Source organism: Mauremys reevesii, linkage group 22 (genome assembly GCF_016161935.1).
Source record: "Mauremys reevesii isolate NIE-2019 linkage group 22, ASM1616193v1, whole genome shotgun sequence".
NCBI classification, from domain to species: domain Eukaryota; kingdom Metazoa; phylum Chordata; order Testudines; family Geoemydidae; genus Mauremys; species Mauremys reevesii.
In genome coordinates this window covers 11,725,492-11,752,392 of record NC_052644.1, presented here as the reverse complement: position 1 = coordinate 11,752,392, position 26,901 = coordinate 11,725,492, and the positions used below count along the sequence as shown (strand labels likewise).

Sequence of the window (26,901 nt, the reverse complement as noted above, 5' to 3'; positions counted from 1 at the left end):
CACACAGGGGAAGCACCCTATAGCATAGTTCCCTGAATAAAATTGCCCTAAAACTCTGCCCTATGAAATAATTGAACATGTGCTCTCTGCGTTTGAAAGCATGTAAAGAATCCAAGCACTGGAGGGTAGGGATTGGGTGCAGTGAGACCTAGACAAATTAGAGGATTGGGCCAAAAGAAGTCTGCTGAGGTTCAACAAGGACAAGTGCAGAGTCCTGCACTGAGAAGGGAAGAATCCCATGCACTGCAACAGGTTGCGGATCCACTGACTAAGTGGCAGTTCTGCAGAAAAGGACCTGGGGATTACAGTTGATGAGACACTGGATATGAGCTCGCAGTGTGCCCTTGTTGCCAGGAAGGTTAATGGCATATTGGGCTGCATTAGTAGGAGTGTTGCCCGCAGATGGAGGGAAGTGATTATTCCCCTCTATTTGGTACTGGTGAGGCCACATCTGGAGTATTGTGTCCAGTTTTGAGCATCCCACTACAGAAAGGATGTGGACAAAATAGAGAGAGTCCAGCACAGGGCAACAAAAATGATCAGTGGTCTGGGGCACATGCCTTAAGTGAAGAGGCTGAGGGTACTGGACTTAATCTGTAGAAGAGAAGAGTGGGTGGGGGGATTTGATAGCAGCCTTCAGTTACCTGAAAGGGAGTTCCAAAGGCGATGGAGCTCGGCTATTCTCAGTGGTGGCGTATGACAGAACAAGGAGCAATGGTCTCAAGTTGTAGTGGAGGAAGTCTAGGTTGGATATTAGGAAAAACTATTTCACTAGGAGGGTGGTGAAGCACTGGAATGGGTTACCTAGGTTGGTAGTAGAATCTTCATCCTTAGCGTTTTTTAAGACCCAGCTTGACAAAAGCCCTGGCTAGGATGATTTAGTTGGGAATTGGTCTTGCTTTGAGCAGGGGGTTGGACTAGATGACCTCCTGAGGTCTCTTCTGACTCTAATCTTCTATGATTCTAAGCAGCTGCAAGTGGTCACAAAAATGTTTCTTTGCATTCACATCTGTACAGACACATCTGGGAATGGGCAACGGGATGGATCACTTGATGATTACCTGTTCTGTTCATTCCCTCTGAAGCACCTGGCATTGACCACTGTTGCAAGACAGGACACTGGGCTAGATGGACCATTGGTCTGACCCAGTCTGGCTGTTCTTATGTTTTATGTACAGGAATGAGGCTCTTACAAAGCAGAAATGGGGGGAGGGGCTCAAAATTTAAATCAGTTTTAGAGAGAAATGTGTTCAAACACAGTGAAACTCGATGTACGGAAGAAATAACAAGTGATCCCCAGCTCCTTCCCCCAAGCCTCAGGTGGGGATTAGCTGCCAACAGCTGCTGTTCTGAGGGGAGAGGTATAAGCTGTCTGCTTGGGGATGCAGCCCCCAGCTGGTTCTCCTGGGGCAGATGGGGAGTTGCTGGGCAGGAATGCTGCACCGCTGAGTTCTGAAATATGAACAGGGATCTAAGGATTCTACACCGGCCTCCAGTAGGGGTCGAGGATGTTGAGGCAGTGGAATCATCAGTATCACAGTATCATCAAGATTCAAAGCTGCTTGGGGTGGAGAGGAGGGGGGTGACTGCTCGATTTTTAATGCATCCCCGTAACTACTCGCCCATGACAATCTGGCAGCCCCCTGCTTTGTCATTGCACTGTGGCTGTGTTCTCTGTGGAAAGGGTCTCCAGGAACTGGTATTTGCAGCTTCATTAAAGAGTCATACAAGAGAAGGAAGAGTTAATGTCTTAGAAAGAGACGTCTCTGTGTGTGTAAGATGGGTGGGAGGGTTTCCAGAAATCAGTTTGCTCCAGTGTCTTTTTTCTAGGATTTCCTTTAGAAAAAGCTGAAGCAGGGAGCAAACCATTTGCCCTTTCTGACGCTCAAACTCAGGAGCTTCATCTTATGAGATTGACATGCTCCCAACCACACTAAGAAGGCTGTGTAAGGCGTTTGGCTAAGTGCATGAAGGAACCTTCTACACCAGTGACTGGGGCAGGGATAGAGCCAGGGTTGTGCTGGAAGAAGCAGGGAGATCTGGTGCCCAGACACCTTTCATGGCACCAAACAAATCAACTCCTGCCACTGAACAATCCACCTGGGACTAAGGGCAGCACTGGGGGGCTTTCTTCTTGCCACTTCTGCTGGCATGACCAGGCATCCTGGAGGCCTTTCTAGAAGATAATTGAGAACTGAGTTAGCAAAACCAATTTGAAAACAGGAAGCTCAGATTTAGACTCATTTATTTATAATATTAAATAGTCCTTCAATTCCAGTGTCACAATCAATACAATTGCTTCAGCCTGATAGTTTCCCAAAGGGAAAACCTAAATTCTCTCCAAGGGGAGTGGAGAGAAAACACTTTTCAGCATCCAAGAGAGACAAGGCGGGTGAGGGTAAGAGCTTGCAGAGGACCAACCTCTGTTGGTGAAAGAGACAAGCTTTGGAGTTAACCCAGAACTCTTCTTCAGTTCTGTGTAGCCTGAAAGGTCGTCTCTTCAATAAAAAGCAGTTAGAAGGTAAGAACAGTCATACTGAGTCAGACCAGTTCATCTAGCCCATTATCCTGTTTTCCGACAGGCCAATGCCAGGCGCCACAGAGGGAATCAACAGAACAGGTAATCATCAAGTGATCCATCCCCTGTCACCCATTCCCAGCTTCTGGCAAAGCTAGGGACACCATCCCGCCCCATCCTGGCTAATAGCCACTGATGAACCTATCCTCCATGAACTTATCTAGTCCCTTTTTGAGCCCTGTTATAATCTTGGCCTTTACAACATCCTCTGCAAGGTTAACTGTGCGTTGTGTGTAGAAATACTTCCTTTCATTCTTTTCAAACCTGCAGCCTATTAATTTCATTTGGTGACCTTCCTACTTCTTGTGCTATAAGAAGGAGTAAATACTCCCTTCCTTGGTCCTTTGAAAGATATTATGTGAGCCCCCGCCCCCATCTCTCATGTCCTGGAACCAACATTGATACAATAACTCCACAAATAGCAAAGGTCAAAGTCAATGCACATGGAAGAAGCATCTTGTGTTTCATTCCTTATGTCCTGGTCCCATCCTGTGGTATTTTGCACAGAAACATTATTTCCTCAGGAGAGACACAGAAGTGGGGGCTGCATTCCTGTACCAAACAGTCACTAGAAGGAGGCAGACAAAGGCCTTTAGGACGAGGCATCCGTCACTGTCAAAAGATCATCTCCCTCCTGCAGGTCACTGGCAGTTTGAATTTATTCCTTATCCTCTCAGAGCCTGGGCGCTGGACACAGCACTACACAGCCCCTCTGTATGTAGCAGGAACAAACACAAACCCTGTCTTTAAAACAAGCTGTGCCCTTCCTTCTCAGGGAAGATTTTGCTATGATTGAAGTTGAGCTTCAGTTCCCTGCTCCATGGGGTAGGGTGGGTGTGGGGCCAACAGATCTCTCACTGAGATCTGTTTTTCTCCTTTGTCCCCTTTCATTCACCTGGGATGGTAACTCTGCTCCCAGCTGTCAGGCAGCCTCCAGCCCAGGCACTCTGGTTACTAAGTTCATGGTCATAGATCACCAACTTTTCTAGCACCCATAGTATGCAAGAAAGTTCACCCTGCCAGATGCATTGGTGGTATAGTGAAGCACATCGCTGCTTTCCAAGCAGTTGCTCTGGGCTTGATTCCCAGCCAATTCAACATTGGCTTTTCTCTTTTATTGTTTCCTTGTCTGGAAGTGGTTTCATTTCAGTCACGTTGTGTTGTAATCACATTATCAATAGAATGAGACAATAAATGTCTCAAAGCCCAGCAGGTCATAGAGGACGGAGGCACACAAGGGGCTGGAATATACAGGGAGCTGCAGCACACATCATTGTGTCATCTGAGAAAAACAGATCCCTTGGAAACCTGCATCTCCCATTCCCTGGCCTTCCGTGTTATGCTTCCAGCTGCATGTGATGTTTGCGTGATGTTCCTGCATGATGAGGAAAGTTTTGGGTCAGATTCCTTTGCTGTGCCACTTATAATGACAAAAGGAGGCAAAATAAAAATAAAATAAAATAAAAATAAAAATAAACCCAAAATTGCAATACAGTTAGGGAAAGAGAAGATCATGGTTAAGCCAAACACTTCAAAATAAAAAAAATAATACTAAGGGTGTGGGAGGGAAGGGAGATCAGGTAGGTGGAGAGTGCCTCGATATTTGAACTCAGATTGCTAGAATCAAAATTCAGACTTGGCACTGTAGAAAACCTGCTACTACTTGTCTCTGGACACCTGTGATGATCAAGATTGAGTTGAGGACACCTGTTCTGCCTCAATCATTTATTGTCTCTGTCTCTCTCCCCCCCGCCATTTCTCTCCTCCAATGTCTCTGCATTTCTCCTCTTGCTCCCTCTCCCCCTGCCCTTTCCCAGGAACTCACACTCTACAGCTTATAGGAAAAGCCGAGTTTCCATGTTCTGTGCATGATCCTGTGTCAGCAGATGTGTGACCCTGGTCAGAACCAGTCACCAGAACACAATGGCCCTTTATGGAAATTTCACTGCCTACTCCCCAAAATACCCCCTTCCCAATAAAGGGAGTGGAGTACAGCTCTGACTGAGAGGCTTTTAGCCCTAAGGATTAATCTGCTTATTTGTATAAATATATCTTTTCTTATAAATTTGAGTATTTGATGTAATAGGCTCATAGATTTATATTAAAAATAAGTTTGGCTGTAATGCAAGAGACCTACAGGCCAAAACCCTGTATGTGAAGCTAAGGCAAAGTTAGCACCTTTGGAACCCTTATCCAGAAAAGTAAAAATAGAAAAAACACCCATGCAGATGTCTAGAGACCTTTTGCCTAAACCAATAAAGCATGAAGATGGCAAAGGGGATTTTTCAAAGTTGTACCCACAGACTTAACCAGTACCCCACAAGTGCGTACATACCTGTCATCCATATGCACATACATACTAGCCTATGGGGTACGTGTACCCTAACATGGGGGAAGGATGAAATTTGGGTATAAGAGGAAGGATTTCCGTCCAATGCCCTATAAAAAGGCGATGCGTCTCGCCATTAGGCAGGCAATCTACCCACCTATCTACTCCTGTCTACTCTTCATTTGCCTCCACCTTCAACAACGTATTGATGCTACCCATCTACGACTGCTATTGACTATTAATAGGCCACACTTTATTTCTCTTCAAACTTTAAGTTTTAAGGTAACTAGGCTAAGCTTGGTTTCCCGACGCTTTATTTCAGTTTTATTGCTTATTGAGTTAAGTTAAAGAGTAAACAGTTTTAACAGCTCTGCATTTAGCTTCCTCTGCTAGAGGTGTGAAAACGGAGTTGCCACAGGCGCGGTCCCTTCTCTTCCAACACCAGGCTATTAAAACAGAGTGTGAGTATTAACCAAAGTTTGCAGCACATAATATTGTATTATCATATGTATCTCTTGAATAACGGTAATATAATTGTAACTCTGTAATTCTAACTGTTTTACCATTTGCTTAGTATTCCAATGGTTTTAATAAAAGGTCTTTATTATTATATCTGTCTCAGTGTGAGCTTCCTGTCATACCCCCAAAGGGCCTTTTATAAACTCTGTGAAGCCTGATTCAGGACAAACTTTATCTTCTCATCAAACAAATTGGCAAGCCGAAACCCACACTAATGAATATTCATAATATTATTATTAAAACTGTTAATTAGTTAAAATTAATTAAATACAATTAAATTAAGTGGATAAATTAAATCAACTTTACTAATACACCGCAAATCAGGCTACACTAACCAGAAGTCATACAAGCAATTATCTCAGCTATTCCAGTTCCCTTGTATCACCACCAGCACCACTCCTTTTAGGGATGAATAGTTGAGAAAACCAATACCCGAGTAAAAGAAAAAAGGTTCTCTCAAAGGACCACAAAGGACCCAGCCCCAGACCCTGGTCAATAGACAAGTCAGATCTTACCCACAAATCACGCTGTTGCAAATCCTGTAGCATCTAAAATCTAAAGGTTTATTCATAAAAAGAAAGAAATATAGATGAGGTTAAAATTATTAAAGGAATCAGTTCTATCCAGTAATGGCAAAGTTCTTGGTTCAGACTTGTAGAGTTGCTAGGACTCCTTCCTGCCAGCTACTCACCCCTGGATTCATCCTTAGCTCCTAGGATCTTTCTGCTCCAAAGACTCCATAGTCCTGGGGTGGGGAGGGTGTCACTGCACAGTCTGAAACACAAGGGAGCTTTCTGGAATTGAAGGAAGGAGCAGAAAATGGAGAGGAAAGAAACAGAGAGAAAACGCCTCGTCTCTCTCCCCTCCCCCCGCCCCCCATCAAGAAATGTTACCAAGGACCAGCGTTAGGGGAAACGGTGCCCTGGGCAAAACTTGTACTTTGGCAAAGTTGTTGGTTCAGGCTTGTAGCAGTGATGGAATAAACTGCAGGTTCAAATCAAGTCCCTGGAGTACATCCACAACTGGGATGGGCCATTCAGTCCTTTGTACAGAGCTTCAGTTTGTAGCACTCCCCCGCAACACACACACACACACACACACACACACACACGCACACACCCTCTCCTGGTGTTAGGAGGGGAACAGGAGAAAGGACAAAAGAAGCAAGAGAGGAAGGCATTCCTCTCCATTTTCTGCTCCTTCCTTCAATTCCAGAAACCTCCCTTGTGTTTCAGATTGTGCAGTGACACCCTCCCCACCCCAGCACTATGGAGCCTTTGGAGCAGAAAGATCCTAGGAGCTAAGGATGAATCCAGGGGTGAGTAGCTGGCAGGAAGGAGTCCTAGCAACTCTTCTGGGAGTGCAGGGGAGGAATGACTCCCCCTTCTCTACATTCTCCCCATGGAGCTCTGGGGAGCAGGGAGGGTTGTGTGATAAATTCCATCCAACATTCCTCTTTGATCCAAGCCGAGAGACATCTCAGCTATGCACGATCCCCTTGGCAGCACCAAACAAGGGATGTTTTCCACTGCCCAGGAGACCCAGCCAGGGACTGATGTGCTGGAGATATGTTGGGAAAAGGGAGTGTCTGAATTGCCAAGGCAGGAAGCAAACAATCTACAGCAACATCATTAACCACAAACCATGCTCCAGCCAGAAGGGAAATGGGCAGGAATTCTTGCTGTTCAGACATGGCCACACATCCAGAGCTACACAGCAGTGAGGCTGCTGGGCAAGCTGGTCTGAGCGAACAATTGGAAATGATCCTTCAGTGAGAACAGAACCAGAGTGTAGACAGGCCCCAGTGTTAAGTGGTTGAGGCTGAGGCTTTAGGAAGCTGGCCTACAATACCATAGGGATCTTTCTGTGGAGGTTTGATTCTTGCCAGCTAGGGGAAGCTGGTGTGTGGTGTCTTTGTGGCTGCACTTTCAGTGATGCAGGTTTCTCTATCCCATTGTTCCAGGGTCAACCTAGATTGCCAGCTGCTTTTCAGCTGCAGTGTGGAGACTGTTTGTGTGTGGGGAGAGACAGTGTGTGTGTGTGTGTTGGGGAAGAGTGAGTGTGTTGAGGTAGGTAGGAGCGGATCATTATTATCCCTACTTGAAAGAGGGAGACGCTCAGGCTGAGAAAGGAAAATTGACTTGTCTTAGGTCACACAGCCAGTCAATGGCAGAATTGGGAATAGGACCACAGAGCCCTGATTTTCATATTAACCATCAGATCTTGAATTTCATACATTGAATGACCTCAATAAAGTTCTCTCAGATGAGCTCCAGACCCACAAGTATGCACAGTAATTATTCAGCCAGTATTTTAGGAGAACTGCAATGTTAGAGAGAATCATGAACTGCTCAGAGAAAATTAATGCAGAGAAGCAGCAAAATCCATCAAACATGTAAGTGGTTATGACTTATTTACTTGGTCTTAAAAGAGAACAAAAAGGCCTTGAGTCTCCTCCCTGTCATTAAGCCCCTGCTCAGAAAATCAGGGTAGAGACTGAGGATGGGAGGCTGAGGGGTCTCACCAGAGAGCTCAAAGGATGGCCCAGGTCACTGGCGGGGATCACTGCCCCAGCACTACTGCAGCTCCACAGTTTTGGTGGACCTCCCACAGTGAGAGCTGCCGAGCACTCCCCCGCAACACACACACACCCTCTCCTGGTGTTAGGAGGGGAACAGGAGAAAGGAGAAAAGAAGCAGGAGAGGAAGAGAAAGGAGGCATGGATGGAGGAAAAGGTGAAACAAAAAGGACAAACCCTAATGTCCTCAGTGATTCTAAGGGCCACAATAACTGGTTTTCTGCATATAAAATCCAGGGCTGGCGTTAGGGGTAGCAAGCAGGGCAACTGCCTCCGGCCCCATGCCACAGGGGCCCCCGCAAAGCTACATTGCTTAGGCTTTGGCTTCAGCCATGGTGATGGGGCTCAGGGGCCTGGACTTCAGCCCCATGCGCTGGGACTTCAGCTTTCTGCCCTGGGACTCAGTGAGTCTAATGCCGGCTTTGCTTGGCAGCCCCCTGAAAGCTGCTCACGGCCCCCCAGGGGGGCCCTGGTTGAGAACCACTGCCTTACAGCACGAATCACAGCAATGTTCAAGTTACTGCCAGTCCCAAAGGACCCGTCACTTCCTTAGGTCAATTCAATCTTAGATCTTCCAACAAAGACACTTGTAGCCAGTCCTGTCATAACCTGTATTAAGACTTATTTAAAAGGAAACGAGAGTTGTTAACAAAGTTAAAGCAGGTAATCCTATAGATGCAGATGAGTTACAGTCTTAAATTTCAAAGGTAATAGAAGCTTCTGTAATAAGCAAGCTCTACATATTCTTTAGGACTAACCCAGGCTAAGCAGCTGGGGATCTCTTAATTATGCCTAGAAACTTTGCCCTCCCCCCCCCCCCCGAGTCCAGGCAGCATACAGACAATCAGTTCCTTCTCTATGGGGTTTTTCATCCCCTTCCTACCATGTGCTCTGAGCAGGAAACTCAGCTAATGGGAAGTGAAGAACACAACAACAGTCTTGTGTCTTTGTTAACATCCCATAATAGTCTCTCTGGGGTTGATGGACCTTTCCTGCCAGGCAGGGTGTAATGCATTCTGTTGCCAATCAGCACTTCACATAGGTAAAGTCTCTCTCCTGTCTGGTGATTTACAGAGCCACAGAGGCTCACAATGCAACTAGTCAGATGTTAACTCAGGCAGCAACTTACAAGCATTCAATAAAGTCTAAACACAAAACACATTCTTATGTTCACAGTCTGTATGAGGAGTATCTACTCATTTGGACTCACTGGGGAGCCACAGAGAGAAACAAGGTGTGCTGAGGCAAGAAGGCCCAGTCTCAGAGCCCCCAGGGTCACGCTTCCCAAAAGCTAACACTAGGCCCAGCACTCCCAGGAGAGACTGTATAAAGGCTGGAGCATCAAATAACTTAGTTAATCTGAGAGAGCTGCCTTGGGGACATGTTGCGTCTCGGTGCCTCTCAGGCGGGCACGGACAGAGCCCAACAATCAATGTGATTGGTAGCAAAGTCATTTATTTCTCTCCAGCATGCTCTTATATACAATTATGGCAAGCAATCAAGCAATTGCTAATTGGTTAATAAGATACACACAGGCACAGCTGTAACTTCATAGGGTAATTATTATCCTGTACAACTTTCTGATTTATTATCCTGTTTACTGCCTACTGGCAGATGAGAACCAGCCCAAGACCAGCATCTCACCACACAGCTCACAGCCTAATTAGCCCATCCTTGAAGCCTAAACATTTCAGCTTCCCACATACCCATCTGCCAAGTTCCCACATCTCCCCCCTTTTCTCAAAATCAAAAAGAAAAGGAGAGAAGGCATTAGCAAAACATTTCCAACTCATAACATCATAACACTACAATCTATCACAAACCAAAATTAAAAGGCAAATAAAAACACCAGCTGCCTAACTAAGCCATAACAATATCTTCCGCAGTGCCCTACTTTTACCTATTACATCCCTCCTCCAGGTAACGCAAGTGGCCCAAGGGGCCAGGAGGGTCCTGCCAATGTGCGTGCCACACAACAACAACGGTGGCCACGCAAATAGCAAAAATACAAAAGGCAAGCAGCAAAAATACACAGCATCCCTAGCATAAAACCTTGCAGTAAATGTGCAGCCCAGCCACGTAGCGACGACATCCATGACCACAGCCAGAAATCTCCCTGTTGCTGACGGATGCCCTCCGCTAGGTGGTGCAAACGGTCCAAATCAGCTTCAATAGCCGCACCCGCATTGGCATCTAGCTTATATGAAAAGGCTCCAGGCCCCAAAGCATACAACTCTTCATAAGGTATATCCTTGGAAATACGAAACAGCCAGGTGTGCCGCTGCAACACCTCCAATTCGGTACAAACACCCACAAAGCAGGTTTCCATAAGGGCTCCCACTGCAGTAACATGGGGCAAGCAAAAGGCCGTAGTATTTATGGCACTCTGCGCCAAAGTCAGCCAAGCATTTACTGGGGGTATAAGATCATACGTGGCGCCTCCCCTCACAAGGAGCGCCACAGCAAGCAAAAAGGCAAAACCAGGCAAGGATGAATCTCCGTGTCCAACGGACTAGGAGCCCAGCCCAAAGTCATGGAGGCTTGTGGAGCGCATTGGGGAACTGGCCATGCTGCACTGCCCGAAGCGCGCGTCTCCAAACCTATGGGTAACAAAAAGGGGGGGGCAACACACTTAATATGCAATCACACAAAATCAAACAAAGCAGCCAAAGATCCTGGCGCAGCCACCGAGCAGTTGTTCTCCAGGGGCTCTGGTTCCACTGCGTCTCGTGTGGCTCTTCCGTATCTGCCTGCTGTCGCGCCCGAGGACGCAGCCAAGGCCGGACCCACTTCGCCGGAATCCACCTTGCTTACTGATTTCCCATTTCCCATGCAACTTATCTGATCCCAGTTAGGCCACCTGGCATTTGCCTCGCTCTGGCAGTTCCCTACTTTCTCATAACAACTTTATCTCATCCCTCTGTTCTTGTGACCACACTACTGTAACTTTCCACCAAAGCAGCATAGGGAAAATGCAACCCCACATCCACATCTCCCCCTCTATTCCGAAACACACAAAAAGGGGCATGCAAAACAAAGCAAAAAAAAAAAAAATAATACCAATAACCAATTAAACAAAACAAAACCAAAACCAAATAATGCTTCCTTAATCTATAGGGCTCATCTATAACCATGCAATTCATAACATACAACACCAACAACATCAAACAAAACAAACATAAATTAACAAGGGTAAAATAAATAAATGGTGTAAATTCTGCAGGGTTCCCCCATACTCTATAGCTCACCAAAGTGTGACAAATTTCTATTACCAATTCATCCCTCATATGTCAGGTGATCAAACTGACACTGAGGGGGGGGGGTCCTAGAGAAAACACACCATAAACCACATAAAAATCTTCCCTAAAACAACACAACAACAATTCTGGCCAGAAAACAAACACCACAAGACAAAACATAGAACACAAAACATAAATTTTAACTCTATTAATAAATGCATGGTATATCAAATACTGTGCAGCTAACATTAATTTTCGTTAATATCTAAAAAACAAAAACAAATTTACCCCTACTGGGCAATCAATCGGTACTTAAAATATACAAATACTCTAGTTAATTGTAAGCAAAACAGGGGAACATTAATACAAATGCTTTTTGGCTTACTCTTACTTTTAACTTTACATAGCACTGTATATATTCTTTAATTAATTTAACAAAATTATACATAGCCAAACAATTACAAACTAATCTCTTTGCCTAAATTATTTACAAACATTTCAAAAACACCAAAAACTTTTCTCTTTAGCATTTTTACAAAATTCAACTGCTATTCCCTCTAGCAACCAGAGTTAACTTTTTACTCTGCCTTAAATTACTCGCTTGTACTCCAACAACCACCTTTCTCAACTAAATCACCATTCTAAATATCCTCTAGAATATTTGAAATTCTCAAGCTTGTGCTTAATTACCTTTTCTCTCCACTACACCCTCAAAGGTTTCCAACCTGCTTTCTAATCTCTTTATTTATTGCCTGCCCATCTGGGCCCGATCCTTTTTTCCTCTTGCTAAACCGTTCCTTTCATGGATACCAACTTATTTCACTATCAATTCAGCTAGGAGGGTATACTTCTTAACTAGCCCCTACCCTTCTCTATTCTGTGAACAGTCATCTGTACTTTCCCACCGTGGGGGCTACATTCTCATAGATATAACTTTAATTACAACAACTACTTTCAGCCTATCTATTTTAATATAGGCTACATCAAATATCAAGCAGTTTTACAGCTGCCAATATCAGCACATAACACAAAATTTACAAAAATCTAATAAGGCTAACAAAAGCACTTTACAAAAGATACTTTGGGTCACATAGGCCCAAAGCCATCCTCCTAAATTACCTAGATTTATGCCTAATAACACCATCAACTCTCCCCCTTTGAGAATACTCAACAAACCTTTTGGCTGAGTTTTCTCAAACTCTGAAAACAAAAAACTATTAAGCTCTAGAAAACTGGGGTTAGTAATGGGGGGGAGTAATATCATTTACAATCCAATTAGGGAGGGCAATACATGCTAAACAAAAATTTTCTCCAGAACACAGGGCGCAGCCTGTAAAATAAACCCCAAAATCCAATTAATATCACATTTCTCAGCAGGAGTCCCAAATTTCTTCCTGCCAGTGTACAATTCTTTGTTTCTTCACCAGGATCAGTTCTCAATGTCCTTTTAGTCAGGAATTTCTGGACTTTGGCAATGTCAGTGATGTGAGTGTTTTTTCTTCTTTCCCGAAGCAGTCGTGGTTCAGCTCCTACGGGGGAAAGGTCACCAGCACATCACCCTGTAGTGGTTTTGCTTCTTTCAAAAAAAAAAATTCAATGACACAATGGGGGCTGCCCAGGGACAAGGGAGAGGTTAACCAGCACGTCACCTTGTCCTTTTTTCCTGCTATCCAAAAAGCACAATAAAGCTAAAAAGGGAAATAGGCCAATCATCAGTAAGCAAATTCTTCTAATGTGGAGGGGTCTTTTTGCAGTAAGAATCATGGGTCCAACCAGTCAGTCTCCTGGCTCCAGGACTCCTGGTTCCAGGGCTGCTAGGATCTTTGGGCAGCTCTTCCATACCTGTAAGAAGAGACAGCTAACACATTCCGTTAGTGCCTGGCAGGGTTTTGCAGCTCTTATTAGCTTTTTTGGGCCCAGTCAAGCCCCCCTTTGTCTAGGCTGTCCGCCAAGTCTTAGCTGTGAGCAATGTGTCCTTGACTGGGGCCAGAAAAGAATGAGCTGTCTTCGGTTAACTCATTCTGTTCCTTTTCCTTCCCTCCTTGGCTTCTTTTAATCTGTGAATCCTGTGTCAGAACACCCAGCTGTTGCTGCTCATACCAGAGAAGCATAACGGTTTTCTCAGCATTGTCCCAGGCTTAGACCAGCCAGCATAGGACGCCTTCTCCAGGCTCCTGCCAAAACAACTTACTTGCTTGTAGGTCCGACCGACCTCCGGGGCCACGGTACGAGCCTCTGCCTGCGCCGTGCACTCCAACGTCTTCCCGTCCAGGGCTCGCTTCCAGCGGAGCACCTCCTCGTCCTGTGCCCGAAGGGTGGTTAGGAGGAGCCTCTCCAGCTCCCCCTCTTTCCTTAATAAGTGAGGTAGTGCAGCAGGGGAGATTCTTTCCCCCTGTCGGTTCATAATGTGCAATAAAGGCTTCTGTGTTATCTTTTCTTCAGCTGATACAGCGGTACTCATAACTTAGCCGCTCTGCCCTTCTCCGCCGCGACTTATAGCCGCCCTTCTCCTCCGCGACTTATAGCCGCCGCTTTTCTCCGCGACTTATAGCCGCCCTTCTCCTCCGCGACTTATAGCCGCCGCTTTTCTCCGCGACTTATAGCCGCCCTTCTCCTCCGCGACTTATAGCCGCCGCTTTTCTCCGCGACTTATAGCCGCCCTTCTCCTCCGCGACTTATAGCCGCTCTCCTCTGGGCTCAGGTGCGCCTCTCTTTTCGGACGCCCGGGGGCTTCTCCAGCACTCCCCACCGCAGCTCCTCCGCCTGGAACAGGCCACCGACACTAGGCCACCGACACTATCATCATTCGATTCGAATCACGTCGGGGTCACCATTTGTTGCGTCTCGGTGCCTCTCAGGCGGGCACGGACAGAGCCCAACAATCAATGTGATTGGTAGCAAAGTCATTTATTTCTCTCCAGCATGCTCTTATATACAATTATGGCAAGCAATCAAGGAATTGCTAATTGGTTAATAAGATACACACAGGCACAGCTGTAACTTCATAGGGTAATTATTATCCTGTACAACTTTCTGATTTATTATCCTGTTTACTGCCTACTGGCAGATGAGAACCAGCCCAAGGCCAGCATCTCACCACACAGCTCACAGCCTAATTAGCCCGTCCTTGAAGCCTAAACATTTCAGCTTCCCACATACCCATCTGCCAAGTTCCCACAGGGACAATGACAGGGAGAATCCCCAGAGTGACTTCTTTGATTCTGCTCATCTCTGGCCTTTGGTTCATAGAATCACAGAACTGGTGATCCCTCACTCTCACAGATCTTGGGAGACAGGCCAGTCCTCGCTTATAGACAGCCTCCCAACCTGAAGCAAATACTCACCAGCAACCGCACACCATACAACATAAACACTAACCCAGGAACCTATCCTTGCAATAAAGCCTGATGCCAGCTCTGTCCACATATCCATTCAAGTCACACCATCACAGGACCTAATCACATCAGACACACCATCAGGGGCTCGTACACCTGCACATCTACCAACGTGATATATGCCATCATGTGCCAGCAATGCCCCTCTGCCATGTACATTGGCCAAACCGGACAGTCTCTACGCAAAAGAATAAATGGACACAAATCTGACATCAGGAATCATAACATTCAAAAACCAGTGGGAGAACACTTCAACCTCTCTAACCACTCAGTGACAGACTTGAAGGTGGCAATTTTGCAACAAAAAAACTTCAAAAACAGACTCCAAAGAGAAACTGCTGAACTTGAATTAATATGCAAACTAGATACTATTAACTGTGGTCTAAACAAAGACTGGGAATGGTTGGGTCATTACACCAATTGAATCTATTTCCCTATGTTAAGTTCTCCTAACACCTTCTATGGGCCATCTTAATTATCACTTCAAAAAGTTTTTTTTCCTCCTGCTAACGATAGCTCATCTCAATTGATTAGACTCTGCCTGTTGGTATGCATACTTCCACCTTTTCATGTTCTCTGTATGTATAAATATCTCCTGTCTGTGTGTTCCATTCTATGCATCTGAAGAAGTGAGCTTTAGCTCACGAAAGCTCATGCTAAAATAAATTTGTTAGTCTTTAAGGTGTCACAAGTACTCTTGTCTTTTTTTGCGGATACAGACTAACACGGCTGCTACTCTGAGAACTGGAAGGGACCTTGAGAGGTAGCTAGTCCAGTCCCCTGCACTCAAGGCAGGATGAAGTATTATCTAGACCAGGAATGGCCAACCTGAGCCTGAGAAAGAGCCAGAATTTACCAATATACATTGCTAAAGAATCATCAGCTCCCACCCCCTGCTCCCAGTGCCTCCCACCCATGGGAAGCCACACAATCAGCACACCCCCCTCCTCGCACTCCCGATCAGCTGTTCATGCTATGCAAGACACTCGGGGCGGGGGGGTCGGGGGGATGGAGCGTGGGCCCTGCAGGCTCAGGGAAGGGGGTGGGAAGGGGTGGAGTGGGGGCAGGGCCTGTAGCTGAGTAGTGAGCACACCCAGCACATTGGAAAGTTGGTGCCTGTAGCACCAGCCCCGGAGTTGGTGCCTGTTCAAGGAGCCGCGTATTAAATTCTAAAGAGCCACATGTTGGCCACCCCTGATCTAGACCATCCCTGAGAGGTGTTTGTCCAGCTGCTCTTAAAAATCCCCAGTGATGGAGATTCCACAACCTCCCTAGGCAATTTATTCCAGTGCTTAACCACCCTGACAGTTATGGAGTTTTCCCTAATGTCCAACCTAAACCTTCCTTGCTGCAATTTAAGCCCATTGCTTCTTGTCCTGTCCTCAGAGGTTAAGAACAATGTTTCTCCTTCCTCCTTGAAATGAACTTTTATGTACTTGAAAGCTGATCATATCTTCTCCTGACTAAACAAACACAATTTTTTCAGTCTTCCCTCATAGGTGATGTTTTCTAGACCTTTAATCATTTTTATTGCTCTTCTCTGGACTTTCTCCAATTTTTCCACATCTTTCCTGAAATGTGGCACCCAGAACTGGACACATTACTCCAGTTGAGGCCTAATCAGTGCAGAGTAGAGCGGAAGAATTACTTCTCATGTCTTGCTTACAATACTCCTGCTAATCCATCTCAGGATTATACTTGGGTTTTTTGCAACAGTGTAACACTGTTGACTCATATTTAGCTTGTGATCCACTGTGACTCCCAGATCCATTTCTGCTGTGCTCCTTCCTAGGCAGTCATTTCCTGTCTTGTATGTGTGCAACTGATTGTTCCTTCCTAAGTGGAGTACTTTGGATTTGTCCTCATTGAATTTCATCCTATATTCTCCAGTTTGTCCAGATCATTTTGAATTGTAATTCTAGCCTCCAAAGCACTTGCAGCCCCTCCCAGCTTGGTATCATCTACAAACTGTATAAGTGTAACAGAGAGACTCTGCTACTGGGAGGGTTTCACTATGTCTAGGAGGGTTACACCCTGGTGGGAGGGGCTAGGCCTGTACTGGAATAAGGTCATTGTGTGCTACACAGAGTGGCAGAACCTAGAATGTCCATTACCAGGGAAAAATGCTGGGGGGAATTGACATGTGGAAAGGACAGAAACCCTGTCTGAATTTTCTCACATTGCCCTTCTTGCCCTGGCAGGCTACAGAATAATGTCCACCTTTCGCCCTAAATCATCCCCTCCTCCCAGCAGGAAGGAAACGGCTGCAATGGAGCTGGCTCAGGTAAGGGATTATCAGGGAGCTGGTGGTGGGTTCTGCTTGGAGGGAGAGGAGAAGTAAATGTATAGGAGGGTGGGAGCTGCTAGAGGTAGTGGGAGGCAGGAACTGTCTAGGGTGTGGAATGGGAGGAAAGGATGTGACAAACCTGCTGAGACTTGTGTACTCTAGGGTGTGATGGGCTGTCACCCCGGGATGCAGTCTGGGGGGCTTCTGGGAAACACTGTCCCTCTAACCCTCAAACTGGGTTGGCCCTTCTCACACTGCCAGCCTCTCCAGGCCCTGTTATTACCCAACAGGACAGCAGGTGGCACCACGCATCCAACTAAGCTACCTGAGTGCTTTACCTAAGCCACTCAAAGACAGATAGAAGACAAAAGCCAATTTCCCAGCCATAAGTGGTAGCAAACAGATCAAAGCAGATTACTTAACAAATAACCAAAAACTCAAACTAAGCTTAGCATACTATCTGGATAGAATTTGAATTAGCAGTTTCTCACCCTGACTGATGATACAAGCAGTCCACCAAGTTTCCATACACAAGCTAAAAATCCCTTTACCCTGGGACCAGCAGTTCCCCCATTTCAGTCTTTCTTCCTCAGGTGTTTCCAGGAGTTCTCTTGTGTGGGGAATGAGGCCAAGAAATGATGTCACACTCCACCTTACGTAGCTTTTCCATATTGCGGGAACCATTTGTTCCAAACTTGTTTCCCAGTCCAGTTTGTGGAAAAATACAGGTATCAAAATGGAGTTCGTTGTCATGTGGTCTGGTCACATGCCCTAGCATGCCCTGCTGAGTCATAGTAGTCATGACTCATAGGCTAGCTGAAAAATTCACAAGAGGGCTAAGCTCTTCCACGGTCCATTGTCTTTGTTGATGAGCCATGAACACTGTCTGGCTTCTTTGTTGTACCTGAAAGGCTTGTTGTCAGTGTTACCCAGAGTAAACACATTTGAAATACAGATACAGAGTCAATATCCATAACTTCAGTTACGAACAGGATACATGCACACAAATAGGACAGTCATATTCAGCAAATCATAACTTTTCCAATGACACTGAACATGACGCATCTTGCACAAAATGCGACATAATAATGTCCTAATCATTTTATAATCATACCACTATGCTGAATGTGTGGTGTAGTGTCAGGGCCTAATTTCAAGGCACAGGAGTTGGGAATGGAACTTCCACTCTTTGTGGAACAGGAAATAACCCACCAGCCAGGGCTGGGAAAACTTCCCGGACTCCCAGTGCTGGAGCCTGAATCTTCTGACACTTCATTAGTTACCACGAACCCCAATCTTTGTGGCAACTGCAAACTTTATCAATGATGATTTTATATTCTCTTCCAGGTCATTGATAAGAATGTTAAATAGCACAGGGCCAACATAAGAACATAAGAACATAAGAAAGGCCGTACCGGGTCAGACCAAAGGTCCATCTAGCCCAGTATCTGTCTACCGACAGTGGCCAATGCCAGGTGCCCCTGAGGGAGTGAACCTAACAGGCAATGATCAAGTGATCTCTCTCCTGCCATCCATCTCCATCCTCTGACGAACAGAGGATGGGGACACCATTCTTACCCATCCTGGCTAATAGCCATTTATGGACTTAGCCACCATGAATTTATCCAGTCCCCTTTTAAACATTGTTATAGTCCTAGCCTTCACAACCTCCTCAGGTAAGGAGTTCCACAAGTTGACTGTGCGCTGCGTGAAGAAGAACTTCCTTTTATTTGGTTTAAACCTGCTGCCTATTAATTTCATTTGCTGACCCCTAGTTCTTGTATTATGGGAATAAGTAAATAACTTCTCCTTATCCACTTTCTCAACATCACTCATGATTTTCTATACCTCTATCATGTCCCCCCTTAGTCTCCTCTTTTCCAAACTGAAGAGTCCTAGCCTCTTTAATCTTTCCTCATATGGGACCCTCTCTAAACCCCTAATCATTTTAGTTGCTCTTTTCTGAACCTTTTCTAGTGCTAGAATATCTTTTTTGAGGTGAGGAGACCACATCTGTACACAGTATTCCAGATGTGGGCGTACCATGGATTTATATAAGGGCAATAATATATTCTCAGTCTTATTCTCTATCCCCTTTTTAATGATTCCCAACATCCTGTTTGCTTTTTTGACCGCCTCTGCACACTGCGTGGACATCTTCAGAGAACTATCCACGATAACGCCAAGATCTTTTTCCTGACTCGTTGTAGCTAAATTAGCCCCCATCATGTTGTATGTATAGTTGGGGTTATTTTTCCAATGTGCATTACTTTACATTTATCCACATTAAATTTCATTTGCCATTTTGTTGCCCAATCACTTAGTTTTGTGAGATCTTTTTGAAGTTCTTCACAATCTGCTTTGGTCTTAACTATCTTGAGTAGTTTGGTGTCATCTGCAAACTTTGCCACCTCACTGTTTACCCCTTTCTCCAGATCATTTATGAATAAATTGAATAGGATTGGTCCTAGGACTGACCCTTGGGGAACACCACTAGTTACCCCTCTCCATTCTGAGAATTTACCATTAATTCCTACCCTTTGTTCCCTGTCCTTTAACCAGTTCTCAATCCATGAAAGGACCTTTCCTTTTATCCCATGACAGCTTAATTTACGTAAGAGCCTTTGGTGAGGGACCTTGTCAAAGGCTTTCTGGAAATCTAAGTACACTATGTCCACCGGATCCCCCTTGTCCACATGTTTGTTGACCCCTTCAAAGAACTCTAATAGATTAGTAAGACACGATTTCCCTTTACAGAAACCATGTTGACTATTGCTCAAGAGTTTATGTTTTTCTATGTGTCTGACAATTTTATTCTTTACTATTGTTTCAACTAATTTGCCGGTACCGACGTTAGACTTACCGGTCTGTAATTGCCAGGATCACCCCTAGAGCCCTTTTTAAATATTGGCGTTACATTAGCTAACTTCCAGTCATTGGGTACCGAAGCCGATTTAAAGGACAGGTTACAAACCTTAGTTAATAGTTCCGCAACTTCACATTTGAGTTCTTTCAGAACTCTTGGGTGAATGCCATCTGGTCCCGGTGACTTGTTAATGTTGAGTTTATCAATTAATTCCAAAACCTCCTCTAGTGACACTTCAATCTGTGACAGTTCCTAAGATTTGTCACCTACAAAAGCCAGCTCAGGTCTGGGAATCTCCCTAACATCCTCAGCTGTGAAGACTGAAGCAAAGAATCCATTTAGTTTCTCCGCAATGACTTTATCATCTTTAAGCGCTCCTTTTGTATTTTCATCGTCAAGGGGCCCCACTGGTTGTTTAGCAGGCTTCCTGCTTCTGATGTACTTAAAAAACATTTTGTTATTACCTTTGGAGTTTATGGCTAGCCGTTCTTCAAACTGCTCTTTGGCTTTTCTTATTACACTCTTGCACTTAAGTTGGCAGTGTTTGTGCTCCTTTCTATTTGCCTCACTGGGATTTGACTTCCACTTTTTAAAGGAAGTCTTTTTATCTCTCACTGCTTCTTTTACATGGTTGTTAAGCCACGGTGGCTCTTTTTTAGTTCTTTTACTGTTTTTCTTAATTTGGGGTATACATTGAAGTTGGGCCTCTATTATGGTGTCTTTAAAAAGGGCCCACGCAACTTGCAGGGATTTCACTTTAGTCACTGTACCTTTTAACTTTTGTCTAAATAACCCCCTCATTTTTGTATAGTTCCCCCTTTTGAAATTAAAGGCCACAGTGTTGGGCAGTTGAGATGTTCTTCCCACCACAGGGATGTTGAATGCTATTGTATTATGGTCACTATTTCCAAGCGGTCCTGCTATAGTTACCTCTTGGACCAGCTCCTGCGCTCCACTCAGGATTAAATCTAGAGTCGCCTCTCCTTGTGGGTTCCCGTACCAGCTGCTCCATGAAGCAGTCATTTAAAGTATCGAGAAATTTTATCTCTGCATTTCGTCCTGAAGTGAAATGTTCCCAGTCAATATGGGGATAATTGAAATCCCCCACTACTATTGGGTTCTTAATTTTGATAGCCTCTCTAATTTCCCTTAGCATTTCATCATCACTATTACTGTCCTGGTCAGGTGGTCGATAATAGATCCCTACTGTTATATTTTTACTAGAGCATGAAATTTCTATCCAGAGAGACTCTATGGAACCTGTGGATTCGCTTAAGATTTTTACTTCATTTGAATCTACACTTTCTTTAACATATAGTGCCACTCCTCCCCCTGCACGGCCTGTTCTGTCCTTCCGATATATTTTGTACCCCGGAATGATTGTGTCCCATTGATTGGTCTCAGTCCACCAGGTTTCTGTGATGCCTATTATATCTATATCCTCCTTTATCACAAGGCACTCTAGTTCACCCATCTTAATATTTAGACTTCTGGCATTTGTGTACAAGCACTTTAAAAACTTGTCCCTGTTTATTAGCCTGCCTTTTTCTGATGTGCCAGATTCTTTTTTATGTGACTGTTTATCATCTGATCCGGCCCTTACATTATACTTCTCATTCCTCTGCTCCTGACTATAACCTGGAGATTCTCTATCATCAGACTCTCCCCTAAGAGAAGTCTGTGTCCGATCCACACGCTCCTCTGCAGCAGTCGGCTTTCCCCCATCTCCTAGTTTAAAAACTGCTCTACAACCTTTTTAATGTTTAGTGCCAGCAGTCTGGTTCCACTTTGGTTTAGGTGGAGCCCATCTCTCCTGTATAGGCTCCTCCCATCCCAGAAGTTTCCCCAGTTCCTAATGAACGTGAACCCCTCCTCTCTACACCATCGTCTCATCCACGCATTGAGACTCTGAAGCTCTGCCTGCCTACCTGGCCCTGCGCGTGGAACTGGGAGCATTTCTGAAAATGCCACCATAGAGGTCCTGGATTTCAGTCTCTTCCCTAGCAGCCTAAATTTGGCTTCCAGGACATCTCTCCTACCCTTCCCTATGTCATTGGTACCTACATGTACCACGACCACCTGCTCCTCCCCAGCACTACACATAAGTCTATCTAGATGCCTCGAGAGATCCGCACCCTTCGCACCAGGCAGGCAAGTCACCATACGATTCTCCCGGTCATCACAGACCCAGCTATCTACATTTCTAATAATCGAATCTCCCATTACTAACACCTGCCTTTTCCTAGAAACTGGAGTTCCCTCCCCCGGAGAGGTAACCTCAGTGCGAGAGGCAACCCCAGCACCATCTGGAAGGAGGGTCCCAACTACGGGAAGGTTTCCCTCTGCTCCCATTGACTGCTCTACTTCCCTGGGCCCTTCTTCCTCCTCAACAGCACAGGAGCTGTCTAAGCAGAGGTGGGACAATTCTACAGTGTCCCGGAAAGCCTCATCAACATACCTCTCTGCCTCTCTCAGCTCCTCCAGTTCCGCCACCATGGCCTCCAAAGTCCGTACATGGTCTCTGAGGGCCAGGAGCTCCTTGCACCGACTGCACACATACGCCACCTGCCCACAGGGCAGGTAATCATACATGCCAAGAACCAATCCTTGTGGGAACCCCCTAGAAAGAAATCTACTCAAGCATGGTTCCCCATTTACAATCATAGTTTTTAATCTGTTTAATGTATGCTGTGTTTATTTTGTATCTTTCTAGTTTTCTAGTCAAAATATTGTGCTGAACCAAGTCATATGCCTTACAGAAGTCTAGGTAATGTTTTCACCTCTTAGCTCATCAATACTGTTAGCTGCAACCAAACTTTTGATCTCACCCAATAAGGATATCCAGTTAGTTTGATTGGATCTGTTGTCTCTGCACCTTTGTTAATTGGTACTAATTATATTACCCTCCTTTACCTCTTTATTAATTAAATCCATATTCGCTGCTCTATTAGCTTGCCCAGTATTGGACTAACACTCTTGTAATTAGCTGGGTCATCTCTTTTACACTTTTTAAATATTGGCACAGCATTAGCTTTATTCCAGTCTTCTGGAATTTCCCCATTGTTCCAAGTCCTAATTAAAATCAACATTAACAGTCCTCCACCAGGTCTTTCAAAACTCTTAATACAAGTTATCTGGACCTGCTTATTTAAACATGTCTAACTGTAATAGCTGCTGTTTAACATCCTCGTGAGTTATTGTTGGGATGGAAAGACTGTCGTTGTCAACATCTTATATGATTACATCATCTGTTTTTCTCCAACTCCAGGAGTGAAATATTTATTGAACACTTTTACCTCTTCTGTATTATTTTTGATAATTCTGCCATTTCCATCTAGTAATTTACCACTACCATTTTTAGGATTAATTTTGTACTTACTATACTTTTTTAAAACTTCCTTCTTATTTTCATTAAGTGGTCATTGATTTCTGATAGCTTCCCTTACCAATTTTCTACAATTCTGACTTTCTAACTTATATTCTTTACTGTTGACTTCCCCTTTCTTCCATATATTTTATTTGGAGATTCCTACCAGGGAGCCACCAGCAGGGTCCAGAGACAGCCCCATCTCCTATATCAAGCCCTGGCTAGTAGCTATGTGATAAATGTGATGACTCTGCCTCTGTCTGTCAGCTGGGAGACACAAAGGTTCTCTCTTTCCACTCTCTGATGCCTCCTGGCTGCTCTAAGCAAGGTGGGATGGGACTCTGTTAACATGTGCCTCCTGGAGCTTCCATTTACCTGGTGCTGCTGTTCCGTGAATAGTGGGGTTGTGACTGGGGCAGCAGGTACTGAGTGTTGGACTCTTGCTCTTTCAGGGCCAGTGACCTTTGAGGAGGTGGCTGTGTATTTCACCAGGGAAGAGTGGGTTCTGCTGGACCCCACTCAGAGAGCCCTCTACAGGGATGTTGTCATAAACAGTTAGTTAAGGGTTAAGGTTTTTGTCTACCTGTAAAGGGTTAACAAGCAGTACCTGTGGACACCTGACCAGAGGACCAATGAGGGACAAGATTATTTTCAAATCCGTGTGGAGGAAGTTTTTCCCCTGTTCTTTGTTTTCTTAGAGAGTCTCTCTTGGGTATTAAGAGAGTCCAGACATCTTAATCAAGTCCTCCCAGGTTTCTGCAATAAATTCTTCTATTCAAGCTAGTGAGTATTAGCAAGGAACTAGTATTCTTATACTTTTATTTCTGTATTTGCAATTCTGTGTTTTGCTATAGAATTTCTTTAAGTCTGTACTGTGATTGCTTTTACCGAGAAAGAAAGGAGGGGGAATTCTCTCCAGAGATTGATAAGTTTAGACCCTGTATTGTTCCATCTTGGTTACAGAGACAGTGACTTTTCTTTTATTCTTTATTAAATTCTTTTCTATTAAGGACTTGGTTGATCTTTCTTTGGGTGGATTCTCAGGGAAAGGGGAGGGGGAGGTATCCCTCTGTAGTTAAATCCCGGTGTCTCTCCTAGGAAAAGGGAGGGGGGAGGAAGCAGGGGGGAATGGTGTATTTCTCCTGGGTGTAAGAACTCCATGGATTTGGGGCTCTTGGAATCCCCTAGGATTTTGGGGAAGGACTGTGTCCCAATCCACGTTTCCTGATTGGGTGGTGGCAGCTTTTACTAGATCTAAACTAGGATTTTAGTTTAGAGGGAAACCAGGGCAGGTCCCCACATTGGAACCCAACAGCTCTAAGTGGGGGTGAGACCTATGACAGATGTCATGCAGGAGAACTATGAGACGGTGGTCTTGCTGGGTAAGGAGTCCTGTTGCCTGGGTTATTAGAAGCTGTGGGATCTCTAAAGAACCTGAGTAGTAATAACTGTATACCTTTATTCATCATACAAGTTTTGCAGGTTTTCTTGCCCGCCTTTTTTTGCCTTATCTCCCACACACTAGTATCATTTTTGGACATGTGCCTTTTTGGTGCCGTCAGTCATTTTAAAATTGGATTTAATATATCCTTATTGGCTATATTAATCACTGTAGCTTTCATGCCTTTTCCTCATTTTAAGAGGAAAATATGCCTCCTGTAGAATTCTAAATTGAATAAATATGTGTATGGCTCATGCATGGTTTGTGTGACAGTGAGATGAGCTCTTTTAGGAGAGCGTGTAATGTTGCCATTCAGGATCCCATGGGTGAAGGGATAAGAGAGCCATGGGAGGGGCGGAGAAGGGGGGGAGTAGATAATTCTGGGGTGCCAGGACATGGGGAGAGTGTGTGCAGGGTTAGAGCTAAGAAGCAGCAGGGAGGTAGGAGGTAGTGAGAGATGAGGAGAAAATACAAGAAGCTCCCAACTCTCCTGCCACATTGAGCCAAGGAAGCTGGCCCTGGGATGTTACTGCTTAAAAAGGAGAGTGGCTTAAAACCATGGAATATTATTTGTGAAAAGTATCCCACAAATTCCACTGACCTCCCTTGATTTCTTTGCCTTGAGTAGAGTTTCCAGTTTCCAAACCTGATGTGATCTCGCAGCTGGAACGAGGGGAAGAGCCGTGGGTCCCAGGTCTCCAGGGCTCTGAGAAAGAAGTGCCCCTGAGAGCTGCCTGCACAGGTGGGCAATTGGTTGAACCAACTCAAAAACTGTCCAGGAAACATTTGGGATGCCCTACAAAGACCTTGTGAGCTCTCCAAGTTCAGGATTGTTCCCTGCAGATGTGGCCTCATTAGATAGTTGTCACTTACAGCATCCCACCTATCCTGACTGACAACTGGCAGCAGGTCCCTCCCCAATCTCGCTTTCCCCTGAGAGTTCTGGTGAGATGCAGACCAAAACTGATCCCTTCCATTCTCCTCTGGGGAGGGGTTTGGGGAAAATCTCCAACATATATTTTGGTTGGTTCATCCCTTTTTCCATTCCTATCTCTGAGATTTCCTTTCTCTCAGGCACAGAGAGTGACCTATGTCTCATTCTCTCTGTCTCCCATCAGGTGACGGGATGGTGAGTGATAACAAGGAGGAGAAACCCCAGCAGGAAGATGCTGAGCCAATAGAACCACATGGGACATTATCAGGAAGATCGAAAGGGAATGTTTCCTGGAGTTGTGCACTCCCAGAAAAAGCAAAAGCAAAAGCCTGTGAGACTCAGCAGAGGCCAGAGGAAAACTTCAGTAGCCACACAGACCTTATTACAAGTGAGAGAATCAACTTGGAAGACACACATTATACATGCCATGAGTGTGGGAAACACTTCAATTGGAGCTCACACCTTATCACACATCGTAGAATCCACACAGGAGAGAAACCTTATGGATGCTCTGAGTGTGGGAAATGCTTCACTCATAGTTCAACCCTCATCTCACATCAGAGAATCCACACAGGGGAGAAGCCCTACACATGCTTTGAGTGTGGAAAAAGCTTCAATCAGAGCTCACACCTTATCAGACATCAGAGAAACCACACAGGAGAGACGCCCTACACATGCTCTGAGTGTGGGAAACACTTCAGTCAGCGTTCAAACCTTATCACACATCATAGAATCCACACAGGAGAGATGCCGTACATGTGCTCTGCGTGCGGGAAAAGCTTCACTCAGAACTCTCCCCTGATCGCACCTCAGAGAATCCACTGTGGAGAGAGACCCTACAGATGAGCTGAGTGTAGGAAAAGCTTCAGTCAGAGCACAAAACTTATTAAACATCAGAAAATCCACATGGGAGAGAACTGTAATAAATGCCTTGATTAGGGCTGGCCAAAGGTTGGGGGGGGGGAGTTTTTTTGTTGTTTTTATCGCATTTGCTCATTCCTGCATTGTGGTCTTTGCTCCATCTTCACTGTGGTCTCTCAGCTCCCACACATGAGTTACCTGCTTCTGCATTTTGCAGCTCACCCTTCTTTGGGGTCAGTCCTGTGATCTTTTCTATCAACTCCTTTCCTTTTGAGTCGTAGGAGTGTGTGTCCCTCCAGCCAGGAATGTTCATCAGCTCCAGGTGGGAGAGAGGTTTGATCCCAACAAGCTACACTGAGGCAAAAACTACCTGTGCCTTCCATCCACTAGGGCTGTACATGGCATTGGCTGCTCAAGTTAGTGATCTTGGTGTAAAAAGACAATTATAGTTGTAGTGCAGATGCAGCCCAGGTGCAGTGGTTGCCATTAGCTTTCCCCTTGTCCTGA

At 45.1% G+C, this 26,901-nt stretch overlaps 1 protein-coding gene across 1 annotated transcript in view; it reads left to right on the top strand.

Annotated features, from left to right (window-relative positions):
- LOC120388842 (zinc finger protein OZF-like) overlaps window positions 1-26,331 on the top strand; it is a gene marked incomplete at its 3' end in the record, with an annotated part of 33,971 nt that extends 7,640 nt beyond the window's left edge. The window contains exon 3 of the mRNA XM_039510935.1: window positions 25,956-26,331. Within this exon, the coding sequence (XP_039366869.1) occupies window positions 25,956-26,331 (376 nt within the window). The remainder of the gene's footprint in view (window positions 1-25,955) is intronic.
- Window positions 26,332-26,901: the final 570 nt, after the last annotated feature.